Source organism: Notothenia rossii (assembly GCF_949606895.1).
Source record: "Notothenia rossii genome assembly, chromosome: 4".
Taxonomy (NCBI): domain Eukaryota; kingdom Metazoa; phylum Chordata; class Actinopteri; order Perciformes; family Nototheniidae; genus Notothenia; species Notothenia rossii.
The window spans coordinates 58,121,966-58,139,604 of record NC_136902.1 but is presented as its reverse complement, the minus strand read 5'-3'; the positions used below and the strand labels follow the sequence as shown (position 1 = coordinate 58,139,604).

At 41.5% G+C, this 17,639-nt stretch overlaps 2 protein-coding genes across 3 annotated transcripts in view; both read left to right on the top strand.

The window, feature by feature from the left end:
- LOC307035957 (claudin-4-like) overlaps positions 1–17,639 on the top strand; it is a 33,823-nt gene that overhangs the window by 13,242 nt on the left and 2,942 nt on the right. For both annotated transcript variants that reach the window (XM_079675856.1, XM_079675857.1), the window contains exon 2: positions 15,083–15,253. The gene's annotated coding sequence lies outside the window, so the exon portion shown is untranslated. The remainder of the gene's footprint in view (positions 1–15,082; positions 15,254–17,639) is intronic.
- Positions 16,500–17,592, top strand: LOC307035959 (claudin-4-like). Its single transcript, XM_079675859.1, has one exon. It carries the CDS (start codon positions 16,602–16,604, stop codon positions 17,223–17,225), a length of 624 nt encoding a protein of 207 aa, XP_079531985.1. The 5' UTR covers positions 16,500–16,601; the 3' UTR covers positions 17,226–17,592.

The window sequence follows — 17,639 nt, the reverse complement described above, 5'->3', positions numbered from 1 at the left end:
CGACGTCACGATTCGCCGAACTGCATTGTGGGAGCAAAGCGTAGCTTCTCTCGCGGTGCTCGCTGCAAAAGTAGAGCAATGTTCTACTTTTGCCGCCTCGACGAAGGCGTCAGCCAATCGAATCATATGCCAGTGCAAGCTCTAGCCAATCAAACCGCGTGCTTGTGTGTCTGTCTACATCTGTTTACCTCAAAGACACGTGAAACAGCACAAATGAAAAAAAAAACGCCATGAGAGCACACTTACTCCTGTCTCATTCTCACACACAATCACTCACACACACACAAGGTATAAGGAGGTTTAATATGTACGAGTGTGTATGAGTTTGGGAATGAGGGAGTGAGAGAAAAAGAGAGAAAGAAAGAAAGATATGAGGCAAAAAATGCGACTAGCTGTAAAACAAATCTACTGTATATTGTTGTCTCTGTACATCCAGACACATACACACACACACACACACTTCTCAGCTGATACCACTCTTCCACATCCATACCTACATCATATTAGTTGCATAAATGTATTCCAATGGCTGTCAGGGCCCCATTATACAACAGGCAAAGAAACCAAGAAATGACAAGCATGTAATTCAATGGTAAAATGTCACATCTGGTGTTATAGAATAAAAAGGACAAATTGAACTATTTTCCTCCAATATAAAACCCTGACATTACAAAATACATGATTTCATACCGGTATGGCGGAGAGATCAAAAGATGTGGTTATAATGGGAGTGGATGGGACACGAGTGGCTAATGTGTGAGTTTTGTTTAATCTGATTCTGTGCAAAAACTAATAATCCACCAAAAATAAATGTTGTTGCTAATCTTTGACATATCCAAGACTGTGATAACAAAAAAAAAAATCAGACCCCCCCCCAACATTCAGTAAATAACTGCCTTTTTTTGCATGTTTTTCATAGAAAACGCAAATTCATGTTTTCAAACTGGCAGTTCAAGAGTTAAAATCCTGAACATAATTTAACATTTGGTATTTTTGATCAGAACTGAAGTTGATTAAAAGATTTAACCCCAAAAAGTTTAAAAAATATATTAATCTGTTGTCATTTTAGAGTAGTTTTTGGAAGTGGACATTTTTGTCCCAATGACTAATATGTAACTTTTTTGTGCAATCTAATTTTGTGCAAAAACTAATAATGCAAAAAAATCAATTTTGTTGCTAATCTTTGACATATCCAAGGCTGTTATAAATAAAAAAAGAGCCAGTCACCAGATATGTATTTTTTGGAAAATAACTCATTTTCTCTGTTTTCATCATGCAAAAAAACAGCGGTTTCATGTATTCAAAATGGCATTTATACAGTTAAAATCCTGAAAATGATTACATTTCTGCTATTTTCTATTAGGGCAGAAGTTGCTTTAAAGATTGAACCCAAAAAGGTTGTGAAAAAAACCTTTTAATATAATGTTTTTATCAAAGTCTTTTGCAGTGGACATTTTTGTCTCGAATGACTAATTTGCGTAGTCCAATCGAATGATACCTGAGGGTTAATACATGATGGTAATAGTCCAGACCTACACTTCCCAGAGGTGTAAACAAATTACACTATTCACAAGTGTTATAAAATAAACACTTACAAACAAAGTACACTGAAGTACAGTTTAAAATGAACTAACATTAAAGTGCACTTTTTGTAAGTATACTTATGTACACTTCTAATGAAGTGTAATTCAAGTCTACTTAAATAAAGCATACTAATAGTGTATTACAAATGACTTGCAAATATTGAAATTTTCAAAAGTAAACTAACGTACCACCGTAAGTATTTGCAAGTTAATATACTTTTTAAAAGTACAATAAAGTACAAATTAAGAAAAACTTATATTAAAGTGCACTTTTTATAATAGTACTTAAATACACTTCTAATGAAGTGTATTTAAGTACTCGTTATTAAAGCATGCTAATAGCGTATTACAAAATAGTAAAAAAAGAATTGTACTTTCGATAAGTATACTTAATGACTACTATAAGTATTTGCGATGTAGTACGTATAGCGAAAGTGTACTTACTTGCAATTCACAATTCACTTAGTTTCAAATACACTTTTAAAAAGCAAATACCACTTTAAGTATTTCAAAAATAGTATATTTATATTTAGTACATAAAAATTGAACTAAATGACATCTGTTTTGAATTATACTTTTTAAAAGTACATTTTAAACATACTTTCAATTAAGCACCAAAAGTAGAAGTATACTTGTATACACTTTTGTATACTTACATTATATTTATAATACACTAAAGTATACTATTTTTTTACCTGGGTGGCAACTTCTAATTGTGGGAAAAATGAAAACGTTCAGTAGAGACGTACCATAGAACATTTTGCGAAACACAATAGCCAGCATGTGTAGTTCTGGGGGGGGGCGTTCGATTCCAGTTTTGGATAGTCTGGCGTGGTTTCGTTCCATTTCAAACAGCTGTTTGAGCTCGGCTTAACCTTGGCGCACTGCCACTCCAACATCCAATCCCAGAGTTTGAAGATTAATCACGGGGACTGTAGTCCTAAATGATAGCTGGGGATTATGGGTAGTGTAGTGTCTTCGGCCATCCTAAACTCCTAGAGGCCATTTTCCTCACAGACGGCAACAAAAGTCAGAAATGATACGATTTAAAAATAAAAGCAATAATTGTGGCTTGATATTGAGTAAGAACATGTTTTTATGAACCACACAGCTTCCGGTCTTCCTATAACACGTAATGCTGTGAGACTACCAATAGAAATACATTGCTTTTAAAATCGTGCTGTGCAACACGAAATGCCATGAGACTGGGTTGCATAAGTGGGATAATGTGCACATTGCATAATGTGCCTTCATGCCGATCTGCTGCACATTATCCCTTACATATGATTATAGTCATTATTCATTTGTTTTAAAGCAGGAGGCGCAAACACTTGCCTCGGGGAGGGAGAAAAAGAGCCACAGCGGAGAATAGAGAACCGCAGTGACGCGTCGTAAAACACGGAAGTAAACTTCTTCCGGTTCCTTCTTGAAAAACCAATGCAAATTCTCCATAGGATTTTGGAAAATAGCACGAAATAAGGTCTGTGGTTGACACACATTTAAGAGAGGGATCACGTTTTGTTCAGCGGGATAATCTCCACATGTCAACCTTACTTTTATAATCTTTGAATCATAAATCTAGTCGCCAAAAGCGAAATGCTAACGTTATGCTATAAACTAACTACAAGACGGTACAGCAGCAGGGTCGCACGACTTCAACGTCACGCCAATTTAAGATCGTTTCAACTGACTTGCACTGAAACTGCACTTTGAACACTTTAAATATATTAACATTTTAAACTGTATACCCCGGTTATCTAGGCCCTTTTTGTTTTGTTTTATGCATACATGTCACACTGTGGGAAACAATATTTCGATATTTCTGGATGTATAACAAATGTAGAATATTTGACAATAAAGCTGAATTCGACTTTCGCATGCTTGCATATTTTAACAAAGCTTTTCATTTTAGTCACACTGAATTCAACTAGAAGTCATGGCTGTGTCATTTACCAGTCTGATATCGTTTTACAAAGATGACAAGAAGAGTGTAGATAGAGGAGAGAACTACTACTTCAATCAGGAGAGACGTGATGTATGGAATACATGTTTATTATCGGGTCACATTATATAAATGAAACATAATGATGACAGTTTATAACAAGTGAATGAAATGGTGTTTGGCGATTAGGCCCAGGTTTTGTAGGATGTCATTCGGGAAGGGAAGAACCGTTTCCGATGAACCCCCCAAAAGAAGTGAAAGTATGAAGTACTGAACGTGATGAATCTTACCTTGTGGGATGCAGTGGAAATCTATGGATGAAATGAGAGGTTAATACATGTGGGGATTTAGACATACTGATGCCTCCTAGGCATCCTCCCTGGACGTACAGGGCTTCCTGGACGTACAGGGCATCCTGGACATACAGGGCTTCCCGGACGTACGGGGCGTCCCGGACATTCGGGGCGTCCCGGACATACGGGGCTTCCCGGACATACGGGGCTTCCCGGACGTACGGGGCGTCCCGGACGTACGGGGCGTCCCGGACATACAGGGCGTCCCGGACATACAGGGCGTCCCGGACATACAGGGCTTCCTGGACGTACGGGGCATCCCGGACGAACGGGGCATCCTAGACGTACAGGGCATCCCGGACGTACGGGGCAACCTGACTTCGCAGGGACACATTTTATACAGACCCGAAGGTTACAACCTGGACGTACAGGGTTAGACATGCAAGGATAAACATGAGCCGCGGGGCGAATAAACGTGCTGACATGCTAAGAACCACCACCAGTTATATGCATACGTACCAATTTGAAGGTTGGAGAGACCTTTGGATAGCCAGCACGGCACTGGCGTTCGGACGAATGTAGGATGAGAAGCGGTTGTTGTAGGGAAGAGGAACAATTACCTTGATTGCGGCAGGTTTGCTGCACCTATCCTGAACGAGCCCTGAAATGCTCTTAAGACACCACCACCAGTTATATGCATGTTTACCAGAGGTAAACTGGAGAGATCTTGGATAGCCGGCACGAGCCGATGCCCGGTGAAGAGGGAGATGTAGACAATGTAATGCGGCTGTTAGCTTGAGTACAATGATGCATGAATATCATACCCTGCTTAACATAAGCCATGTGAGCATGAAACCAAATATATGAGTGCAATATGAGCAGCATGAAATAATATTTGCTTAGGTAAATGCTGAGACATGACCCATGATATAGGCAGGGCTCAACGCTAACTTTTAAAAGTGGTTGCCAGGCTGGCAACCAGGCATCCGCTTTTGGTTGCCAACAGAAAATACGGTTGCCCTTTTTTTTTTGATACCTTATATTTTAAATAATTAAGATGCTATACAGTTATACATCAACTTAATAATGAACATGTGACACAAGAATGTTCAAATGCTTTACAATAAGTAATTAACGCACTTATTTGAACCTAAGTGGTAGTAAACTTGTCCACCCTCAATTGCTGGTATACAAAATACCAGTAGTGCTGCTGTTGTCCTGTCTTCATAGATCCCTCACAAATGAATTGAGCAAGTCACCAGTTTCTTGATCATCCGTTGTCTCCCTTTCAAATGTGGGTTTTCTTGACCTTTGTGCTGACCCCCACCATAGACCCGTTGGCCCTTCAGCATTGAAGTCTTGGATTGGCCAGACTAATACATTTCTAATGTTAAATAAATGAAAACCATTCATAGTTAAACATTTGATATTAATTATTGATGCTGTAAATTACCTTTAATATGTCTAACTATATTTAAAATGTGTTTTTCTGTGTTTTTTTCATTTTCTATGGTAAAGTTTCGTTTTGCACTTTTATTTTGATAGTAATAAGATCGGGACTCTTATTTTGAAGGAACTTTTACCGGAAGTGAATGGAAAACATTCCTCTTTGTTTTTCGTTCGGGTTTTACCTTACGCTCCATCAGTTGGATCACTTTGAACATTCATTGGAGAAGTTGAGGTGTTGGCTGAACTTTTTATCACACAGTCAAGCAACTTATTTTTGCTTCGCCATTTTGTTGTAAAACAAACACACGGCGCACCGCGCACGCGAGTAAACGTGCATCGCTTTCTGGCTCCGTAATCACGCCAATGCACGTGCAATTTAAGTATCAGGTTCCGACTGGTCACAACAATTAAATATCACTCTTAAAAACGAATATGAACATTTATCTATTTTGGGGTGCACGTTTTGCTGTCCTTATTTCTTATGTTAAAAACTGGTTGCCACTGCTGGCAACCAAAGTCCAAGAAGTGGTTGACATTTTCCAAATGGTTGCCAATGGCAACCTGGCAACCGTTACTGTCGAGCCCTGGTATAGGACTAGCTTAATTAGCAGTTTAATTACGCCACGGTGAGACGTAGATGCTGATGTGCTGGTTGGGTGATTAGACTGTCTTCTATCCTCTTACATGAGCTTCTCTTTCTCCCTGAAAGAAACCACCCAAAACCACGGATGGGCAGCATCCGTGGCTGTGTTGAAGCTTGAGACAGCGGTACTTACTGAGCATTGTGACGGGTAGTAGTTACCCGAACTGCATAACTCCATGCTGTAACGCGTTACACCCGTTACGTATTGCGCCGAGACTTCGGAGCGTGTGTCGAGTAATCCCCGAATCTTTTTGTGAAGCATGTATCGAGGCTTGTATCGTTTCGGGCCAGTGAAGTCATCGATGACGAACGAACCTCGCTGCCTGTCGATACCACGTGACTGCTTCGGGAAGCGATTCGGATCATTTGAACCGTTGAGCCACAACGCTCATAATACCCATGGATGTATAACAAGAACCATATTACCCCTCCTGTACCCGGGTCCGCTGGTGACACGATGGAATTAAAAGAGCTCAGACCCTCACTTATATAGAGGTCGGAAAATGTCATAAGTATAAATAGATACAAGCATAAATAAATGTAGGAATAAAACATGAATAAATAAATGAATAAATGCAGATTAGATATATCCAGTGTTTTTGGGTAGATTCAGCGTGTGGGCTGTGGCTCGCTGGAAAGCAGCCGACCCACGACCGCAGGGTTTGCTTATAGAAGCTACAGCTAAATGAGATAATGCAGTTAATAAATGTATTCCTGATATGGTTTAGCCTTCTCAGGCTACAACGTGGTTAAGTTTATGAATAATATTAAGGAATACGAATCCCTCTTTGCAATGTTTACCAGCCTCCTATAGGCTTTTCAATCACAATCGTTCAACTGGAATGAAAACAATATTGTTAACATGAAAATAGGATTTTATGTCCGTAGTTTAGAGTTATTCTAAGGCTTTACTCATTGGGAACTCGGTATGAGATAGAGCGCAACTGTTGAGATTTCCAATTTGCCTGTTTTACACGCTTTGACCAACAGGGGTTTATGTTCAAATGAAGCCCATGATGAAGCCTCATGACATGAACCCTTTGCGAACCAATTGGCTGGAAAGCTTCAAAGCTTCATAAGGCTTCATCTCGCCATCACTACCTGCTTGCCACCTAAGACGCACTTAGAGACGTGTACTGCTACTGAGCCGGAAGGAGAAGTAGCTTCGATGAGATGTAGCTTGAGCCCTGCCTGCCTGCAAGAGGGGTTGTGGTTGAAGCCGGAAGTGGGTGAAGCTTCGCAAGCGATGAGGGCCCGTTCCGCGTGAAGGCCGGAAGCGCCGCATTTGAGCGGCCCTGATGCCAGTGAAGCCCTCTCGAGAGACTGAAGGCGTGTGTCAATTGTTTGCCTGAAGTAGCCCATTTCCATTAAGCCGGAGGAACTTCCGTGGAGCTCAGTATCCTTGTCTTTTTCTTCCGCATCCGGGTTTGCGGGGTGGCCGGCTAGAACCGCTAGCCAACTGGGGAACGCCCCCTGTAGCTTAATCCGCAAGACTGCGGAGCGGATGAATAAATACCCGGAGCTGGGACGAAGCCCTGCTGCTGCTTGCGCGTTGACACCTGGAAGACAGCTGATGGAAAAGGGGAGAGCATATATAGAGGGATTAACAGGTGCGATGATTAGGCTTGTGAACGGAGGGAAGTGATAGGTTAGCTGAGGAGTGGCGCTCCCTATCATTTAGTGAAGGGAGCGAGTATTGCCATGACGCGCAATACAAAGTGATAGGTCTTCCTGCCTGAACTTGCGCTGAGCTTCATAAGTCAGGACACGTAAAAGAGTGCAGCCTAGATGAAGGTGTGCTTACCGGTGTTGTCAGGGCTAGCATGAGGGACCAGGTTTATAGTGTCGGTGAGTATTGATAGCAAGAGTACCGTTAACCTAGAGTTAATTTATTCACATTAATTCCCATCAACAAATCAATTGTATGTGTCACATGAAATCTTTATTAGGCAAGGCAAGTTTATTTATATAGCACTTTTCAACACAAGGCAATTCAAAGTGCTTTACAAAAAATGAAAGACATTAAGAAAATGGCATTTAAAATCAGTCATTAAAAAGAAAAGCTAATAAAATAAACATTAAAAGAAAAAATACATGGATAAAAGTTACAGTGCAGTCTAAGATATGAATAGTTCAATTAAAAGCAGCGACAAAAATAAAAGTCTTCAGCCTGGATTTAAAAGTAGTAAGAGTTGCAGCGGACCTGCAGGTTTCTGGGAGTTTTTTCCAGATATTTGGAGCATAATAACTGTACGCTGCTTTACCATGTTTAGTTCTGACTCTGGGGACAGAAAGCTGACCAGTCCCTGAAGACCTGAGAGATCTGGATGGTTCATCATTTAGCAGGAGGTCAGAAATGTATTTTGGGCCTAAACCATTCAGTGCTTTATAAACAGCAGCAGTATTTTGAAATATATTCTTTGACACACAGGAAGCCAGTGTAAAGACTTCAGAACAGGAGCGATGTGATCCACTTTCTTAGTGTCAGTGAGGACTCACGCAGCGGTGTTCTGAATCAGCTGCAGCTTTCTAATAGATTTTTTAGTGAGACCTGTGAAGACATCATTGCAGTAGTCCAGTCTACTGAAGATAAAAGCATGGACACGTTTTTCCAAATCCTGCTGTGACATTAGTCTTTTAATCCTAGATATGTTCTTTAGGTGATAGTAAGCTGATTTAGTAACTGTTTTAATGTGACTGTTGAAACCAATAACTAATTTAACCCGCTGATAAGAGAGCCCACCTCCGAAGATCGTGACTGGCTGAGGGACAGACTCGGGGGCAGGTTCTCAGGAATTTCTTGGCTTCTCTCCCCTGAGCCAGAAGAGGAACACTACAGCTTGGAAACACTTACTGTTCCTGAAATTATCCAATCTGTTGGGCATCAGGGACCTGAGGCAAATTGGGCAAGCATGGCATTGTCTGAAGAGCAACCAAGGGCAATTCAGGTGGCTACCACTGGTCAGCGAACCAACCCAAACTGGCATTTGTTCAGGAAAGGAAGGTTGACTGCCAGCAACTTTGGAGCTGTCCTGAGGTCAAAGCATGTGACTGCTTCCCTTATTGCCAGGGTGCTAGGGCAACAACAGGCCCTTGATGGTGTTTTGTCTGTACAGTGGGGGACTATGAATGAATGTGAGGGCGTCAGGGCATTCACCACTGCAACTCAGATGCAGGTCCATGACTCAGATTTGTGGCTCTCCCTATCAGGATTGTTGGGGGCATCTCCAGATGGTCTGGTAGGGTCTTCCGCTGTGCTGTAGGTAAAGTGTCCCTACGGAGCCAGGGAAATGACAATTAGTGAAGCATTGCAAATCAAGGGCTTCTGTGTCAGTAAGGAAGGAGAAACATTCAGCCTGCGTGAGGAACATCCTTACTGGCACCGAGTGCAAGGTCAGTTTCACCTCACTGAAAGAAAGAAGAAGAAATAAAAAAATTGTGAATTTTTTTTAATTTACATGTACTCGCCTTTGCAATGTTGTGGTTGTTAGAGTGTTAGGTTTCCTGTCAGCTCGTCTGTTGGGAAGATATAAAATATTAGTTTCATGGAAGTCACACCGTCACATATACTGTAAGAGCATTAAGACATACAGTACATAGGCTAAAACAAAACATCTAAAGATATAACCTTGCACTTTGATAAGTCTCGTGAACATTTTCACTATTTTGACATTTTTATAGATGAAAATTGAACTAAAGAAATAAATGGTAGATTAATCCATATTGAAAATAGGTGTCAGCTGCTACACTAATTATAATAGTTATATTTCTTAATTAATTAGGATAAGATATTACTGTATTGATCCCAATTTGGGAAATGTTTGTGTTGCAGCAGCATAACAAGAAAAACAAAATATAAGTTATTATATATACCAAAGTATGTGAGGGATGGAATATTAAATTGAATATAAATGTAAAATGTACATGTGATTTTACGTCCAAGAGAAGCTATGGAGCAGAGAGTTCTCTGCCAGCCAGAGGTGATTTGTTATTAGTTCAATATGTCAAACTGATTTCCCTGACTACAATCTTTAGTTACATGGTGAAACGTTATGCTGCTTGTACTAATTAGACTTATCATATAAGCCACACAGGTTTTAATAGGATGTATTCATTATCTTTACTTATGTTGCGGTCTTTTCAGCAGCGCCATCTCTATAACGGCGATACAGTCACTACCCATTATTTACATTTCACCGTGACATGGACAAAAATGTAACGTCAGCTTACCTCATGGCACGAATCCAGACTCTCCTTTGGAAAACATTGGCCGGGAAATGATAGAACAAGCACGTTGCGAACTGCCGAGTAAAATTGGAAAACACTAGTAATTAATTATTCTATAATTTGTAAAACTACGGTGTTAAAAACGACAATTTCAAAAATACAGATTCTAATGGTCAGATATAGATATACAGATACTAAAGATAGGCAGGTACTTGCTTTCAAGCAGAACACAGGGGAAAACAAACTTAGTGGGAGTGTTTACGTGTTCGGCGTAATGACGTACAACGGCCTCGACAATTTCTGTAGTCCTATTCAGCCATTCGGTAACAACCATCGTTTTTCAGACACGTAAACTCTTCAAAAATCCCCAGTGGGGTCACTGCTGATGTATTTAATGTCGTAGAACAAAACATGATTTACCTCTTAAATTTGTGTCAACCACAGACCTTATTTCGACCTATTTTCCAAAACCCTATGGAAAAAATGCATTGCTTTTTGAGGAAGGAACCGGAAGTGCTAAAAATGCTAACTTACTTCCGGGTTTTACGACGCGTCACTGCGGTTCTCTATAAACAGAAGGGCAACCATGGCAACCATGCAAGGGAAGTCTTCTTCGCTGCTTTTGTGGCCGACTACAGTGCCACTTACAGGCCTGGCATATGTACTACACATAGACTGTATATATAAATGGACGTAGTGTCCGTGACGTCACCCATAGGATTCTGCAGAGTTGCCGAGAAGCCCTTAGTAGGCGGAGTCGGCCACTAACGGCTCGACAGTGCATCAGAGTTCAACTCCCGCCTACTCCAGCCTGCTCCAAATAAGGGCAAAGAGGCGGAGCCGAGGCGGGACCTGCTGTCTCCGAACTGGAAATAAACAGAGCTAGCTCAGGCTAAGACGCTAAGCTAACATGAAATACATGCAGACCAAGTTACTGCTAACAGTGTAGTTCCCCTATATAAACATTACATTCATAATCAAATGAGACAATCTGCAAGAGAATTAGCTATATTTTGTTATTCTTAATGCTTGTCATATACACGTTAAGAAAATAAGTACCGATACATAGCAGAAAAATTGTGGTCATGTTCAGCTTAATAAGCCTTGTTCAACATAATTTATTTAGCTAATACTACAGCAGGCGAACCAAGTCTGCGTTTTGCTGCATTCCTTGATCTCCAGTTATAACGACGGACTCCATCGCCCGGACCTAACGGAGCCGCAGTGGGCTAGCTCCGGGACGCCGGCTGGAGCTAGCCCCCTGCGGATCTGTTAGCTCCGGCGGCCACCACTGGGATAATTGGGTCCCCTATTAACATTTGCTCCCGTTTAGCATTATGGGCGTCATAGCCATAGACTATAAAAGTCTTACCCAAGGCTGAATCATAAACTAAAATGTATATGTATGTATAAAGGGTTACGTCCTTAGCTGGCTAATAAGTAACAAGCTAAGCTACCAAGCACACAAACACCTGCAAACGGGATTAACATGTATAATATTATCATTTTAGACTTCTTGGAAGTTCTGTTAGTACATTCCAGCGCACAGCACAACATTTTAATTGTCTGGTATTTGTAACAATATTCCCTAAAAGGCACAATCACCACGAACACGGCTAAAGCGAAAGGGTCAAGTACAGTACTATGACTGACTAACGTTGTAGCCTCTATGGTTGTAGCCTAGCAGAGTGGACAAGTTGCTGTTGACAGTGAGGGATGTACATGTCCATCAAAGTGACCACACCCTAATTTATGCACAAACTTTAAGACCTAATATAAATAAAAGGGTCGTGTTAGAAAACAATTCACTCACAGATTCATAATCAAGAAGGCGGAATCTAACTATATCGATAATAATACTTATTGCATCCATGGGTAGAAACTTTTTTTTTTTCTGCTGTAAAGTTGGGCATTTTAACATGGGGGTCTATGCAAATTGCTCCTTTCTGCAGTCAGTCCCTAGCGGCCCATGTATGAACTGCAGTGTGTTGCACTTCCGTATTGGCGTCCCAGCTGTTCCCCAGAGTTTGCCGCTTGGTACTACAGCGTCTCCAGCGCTTTAGAGCAGCAATGGCCGGCCGTTGCCCAACCTCTCATTCCCCTGATAGGTGGAGAATTGACCAATAGCCGTAGCACCACTTTACTGATGTCAGTAAAGTGTTCAAATCTGGATCTGTCTGTATCAGATCCGTTGCAGCCCCTTTTTTAGAGATTTGGGTATGGAGGAAAAAAGAGAGGGTTGTGTTTTCTGACACTTGGTGAGTTCCCTGGAACACCGGGGGGACACATATTCATGTATAAAATACGTACAAAAGTGCATTTTGCATGATAGGTCCCCTTTAAGCTAACGGGGCTAACGGAGCTAGCAGAGAGACCACTAGCAGTTCGGTACTTGCGTTTCATTACAATAACTTCTGTTACAGCAAGAATCCCCCTCACACACATATTGTGTGTGTGTGTGTGTGTGTGTGTGTGTGTGTGTGTGTGTGTGTGTGTGTGTGTGTGTGTGTGTGTGTGTGTGTGTGTGTGTGTGTGTGTGTGTGTGTGTGTGTGTGTGTGTGTGTGTGTGTGTGTGTGTGTGTGTGTGTGTGTGTGTGTGTGTGAATGAATGTAGCCCCTATTACGTCTACACTAACTGACTTTTACAAATTAACCTGACACTATTGTTTAGATTATACAAGGATCACATATGATCTGCAACAAAATGAGTTCTTCCTCACCAACATAATAACAAACTAAGAGTGCATGGGGTCACAGCCCATGTCCTCATAGAATCGGACAAAATAGAACAGGCAGAAGTCACATTTACTCTAAACTGCACAAGACTGCACTGAGGTGCTTCTGTGCTTCACGGTATTAATTCCATTTAAAGCTTATTTTTCTACTTCACTACCTCAGAGTAACACAATGAGTTAATTGTTAACTATATTGCTGTTTAGGGAAACATTTTGTTTATGCCTGAGCCGTGTCTTCAGGTTCCTGTTTGTGTCATGTGATAATGTGTCATGCCCAAACATGCATGACACACTGAGTATCCCACAAACACAGTTACCACCACGCTAAAATTACCTACTGAAACTGTGACTGGCACCTGGACAACAGCCTCAGGCCCCCAGTGATGACATCACAGGCCAAATACGGACATGGTCCTCCCACTCACACATATTCCCACTCTGACACCTGAAACTGTGTAGGCTTTCCCCCAAAAAAGTGTAAGTAAGGAAAATTCTCCTTTCATTACAAACAATTTCCATGGATCGTTTTATCATATGTCATGCTTGGACATAAAATGTGTGACAGTTAAGTAACTTGCTTCAAATGTACTATGCGCCAATACTCATATATTCAAATTACAATTGTTTTTTAAATTGTATTTACATCTTTGGTTAACACAAAATGTCTTTCATTTATCATATATATATATCACATATTTTATTATCTAGCTAGATTGCATCTGACTGACAGTCTCTTCATATTACACTGTTAACAATTTCACAACGGTATGAATAATTCTCCCTTACACAAATATTAGCAGAACCTCCACAAATAAACTACTGAACACTCTCAAAACAATATCAAAGGTGCTTTGTTCAATTCAAAGTTTATAGATTTTTTTTAAACTATACAAATACATTGCTACTCCGCCATTTTGAATTTGTACTGTAGAGTCCACCAAGATTCCCATCATGTATACCAGAGGGGACAAATGAGGAAACGGCTCGAGATACACTTTTTGTTATGTTCCATGGAATGCTCTTAACATCCCGATAGCAATGAATATCTTAAGAAAAAAATAAAAATTTCATCTGTGGAAGCCGTAGTATTGTAAAAAGCAAGACCAATCATTTTAGCCGGCCCGGCTAAAGTAACTGGATAGCCTAGTTGCCTTTCAGCCTTCCATCTGTGCACAAACTTTTCTCGTGCCCTCATTGGTCATGTGCGCGTTCGTGTGTGTTGAAGGAGGGGCTCTATAAGGAAGTGGCAGATATTTTCCGGTTGTTTATTTTCAAATTCTAGCACACTCGAGCTGGTTTCTCTACCTACCCCACCTTTAATGTTCTCAAATGTGGAACCCAATTATGTCACTGTGCACTGTTTAGTTTCCAGCACTGACATTCAAAACAGTTCAAGCGTTACCATACAATATGTTAACACAAATGTACTTATATGTGCCTTTTAAGTTGAGTTGAATTCATTCGAACCAATATGGCAAACCTATTAATCTTTAGATCCATACACATAGTGGAAACGTTTAGCAGCTGAATGAGGACACTTGTGTGCACTGCAGGCTGCTTTAGCTTCTTTGACTTAGCGTTGATCTGCATAATGCCCCAGCCGGTTTAACGGTAGGGTTGGACACCTGAGTGAGAGCCAACCGTTAATGTGAGTCTGGGCTTGCCTCAAACAACCTGCTGCCACTTGTCACTCCAACCCCCTCTGGCATTTTCTCACAGCTCCTGAAGCCGAGTCCTCAACCTGTTGCCGCTAAGTTTGCACCGAGCCCTTTTGCGGAACTCTTTCACCGAGTAAACTTACATTGGCAAAATGTATCAGCACTGAAATGCTTACATAAGTCACGCCCTTTCAAAAACACACACCTTCACAAATGTAGCACAACATTTTACTATCGTATTAATATGTGCATCTTTTAAAAACATGTGACGTGTGTTTGTGGGCTCCCTGCACTTCAGGACTAATCCCCCCTGAAACCATCTCTCCTCAGATTCTTAATTGTTGAAATTCCACCCTGCCTCCCTGTGTGTGGAACCCAATCTCCATAGCCAGGCCAAAGAGGCTTTAATCATCCTACCTTGGATAAAATAGAGGCATTATAGTCCTAACGGCAGTTTTGGCCCTTAAACACTGCCTCCATTCATTTCTGAAACAATCTGATTCCCTCTCTACCTCTCTTGCCCCCTCTCACTATTCCCTCTTTTTGCAACAGTGTGTCAATAGGGATCACTTGGCATAGTGTTTGCCATTTCCCCAACATCTTCCTCTCCCTCACTGCTGCGGAAAACTATCGATAAACCGAGCGAAGTGCACATCTCTCTCCAAAGACCACTTCCAGGAGAAGACTGCAACCCTCAACCTGCAAGGAGTGACATCACTGAAGGTCAGATTCATCTTCTTTTCATGCACGCTCATACTGTTAACCAGTGTGCTCAGTTCAGATGTACTTGAATGAACAGGGTTCTGGGTAGTGGGACTAAATGCATTCTGTAGATTAAAGCTTATCAAAGTAAGTCATTTATTCAGGACAAGGTATACAATTTTTTTGACAATATGATTTGTTCCTGTTCATGAAGGTAAAAAGCAAAACAAATAGTTGCAGTGAAGATAATGAATTTGGGTTCAACTAATCGAATTTGAAATATTGTGTACCTTGCATTCTATTCTCAGACTAAGACAGGTTGAAGTGAGTCGGAGATTAGTAGTTTTATGCACGTACCTTCACTCAGACATACATTTCCTCTCATATCATTTCAGTCTACGATTGGCCAACTGCAAAACTGCTGTGTGTGTGTGTGTGTGTGTGTGTGTGTGTGTGTGTGTGTGTGTGTGTGTGTGTGTGTGTGTGTGTGTGTGTGTGTGTGTGTGTGTGTGTGTGTGTGTGTGTGTGTGTGTGTGTGTGTGTGTGTGTGTGTGTGTGTGTGTGTGTGTGTGTGTGTGTGTGTGTGTGTGTGTGTGTGTGTGTGTGTGTGTGTGTGTGTGCGTGCGTGTGCCACCCTTGATTGGGAAATGAAGATGAAAGATATTACTCCGTCACTGTCTTGACATCAGAGGTTTGAAAGCACACATTAACTCCTTTGCAAACAAAAAGTCAATGTTTGATAGAACCGTGAAACTCTGGAGAAATCTTAGCCGTGTCATTTGTTGTAGATTAATTTGTTATACTTTCTTTTAATTATGTGCTCATATACAGCCTGAATAGGACTAACTGTAGATTTTTTTGTTTTTAATCGTGCTTTAAAATGGTTTTAATGGATCAAGGATACATTTCAAGAACTACAAGGGTGAACTTAAAAAAAAGTAAAGGAACCATCTTTAAAAAAAGCAATTCTTAAAACAGCCTATTTGTTGTTTTCAGTTTCTGTTACCTCCATCCATAACAGAGAACCTGTAAAGAGAAAAACAGCATTAAGCTCATTGCAGATTGAAGGTGTGGCTGGAGCTTTTTTTTGTCTGGTAAACCAGAACCTGAGTCACACGCGTTCCACCTGCGGCGATAACCTGACGGAGACAATTACTGACATGAGGACACATGCCCACGGCTGGGGGTGGGGGTAGTCCAAACGTCACTGCTGACAAAGCGTGTGTGTCAAGCCCCTCCCGGGTTAAGTGTATAAAAGACCCGCTTCAACCCTACCCAAACATTTACTCTTTGGGATCCCTCTCAAGCAAGACAGAAAAACCTTTGGACCTTTTTTCTTTGGACGACTGCAGGAAACCTTTTAAGAGACATGGTGTCAGCGGGTCTGCAGATGCTGGGCACTGCCCTCTGCATTATTGGATGGATTGGGTGCATCGTGGTCTGCGCACTTCCTCAGTGGAAAGTGACAGCCTTCATCGGCCAGAACATCGTGACGGCTCAGACCACCTGGGAGGGCATCTGGATGACCTGCGTGGTGCAGAGTACAGGTCAGATGCAGTGCAAGGTGTACGACTCCATGCTGGCCCTGTCCGCAGACCTGCAGGCGGCCCGCGCCCTCATGATCCTCACTATCGTGGTCGGCGTCTTCGGCCTCCTCCTCGCCATCGCTGGGGGAAAATGCACCAACTGCGTGGAGGACGAGAGCACCAAAGCTAAGATTGGCGTGGCATCCGGGGTGATGTTCATCATCGCTGGGGTCATGTGCCTCATACCTGTGTGCTGGACGGCCAACACCATCATACAGAATTTCTATGACCCCCTTGCCATGTCCTCTCAGAAAAGGGAGATGGGAGCTGCACTCTTCATCGGCTGGGGGTCCGCAGGCCTTCTTATCGTGGGTGGGGCTCTCCTCTGTGCCAACTGCCCTCCCAAGGATACCTACTCTGCAAAGTACTCCGCTCCCCGTTCAAACGCACCCAAGGACTACGTCTGAGGAGAGAAACAGAATGATAGGACTGCACAAAGACTTGGGTCGAATGCTCTGTGGCGCCTGAGATTCATGTTGCCACAATGAGTATGATTTGAATTTCACGGTGATTTCTATAGGGCTCACTGTTTAGTTGTCACTTTCATGTTGAGATACAGCACTTCAAGATGTGTTACTTCAGTGCCAAGGCGATGTGGACCACACCCAAACATAATCCCAGGGTGGGAAATATACATATAGAAATTGGATCAAATTTAAACTTGATCAATCTGTGCCTTTTTTTTTTTACATATTATTGCATTTCAAAATGTATATTATACAATATGTGTATGTCTGAAACTGTAAATAAAGACTTTTTTGTATCAACATTGAATTATCTTGTGGTTGTTCTTTCTTTTTTTCGTAACATGCCATTACAGC

Excerpts from the sequence above, each read along its gene's own strand:
- LOC307035959 (XM_079675859.1), top strand. The coding sequence starts at position 16,602 with ATGGTGTCAGCGGGTCTGCAGATGCTGGGCACTGCCCTCTGCATTATT.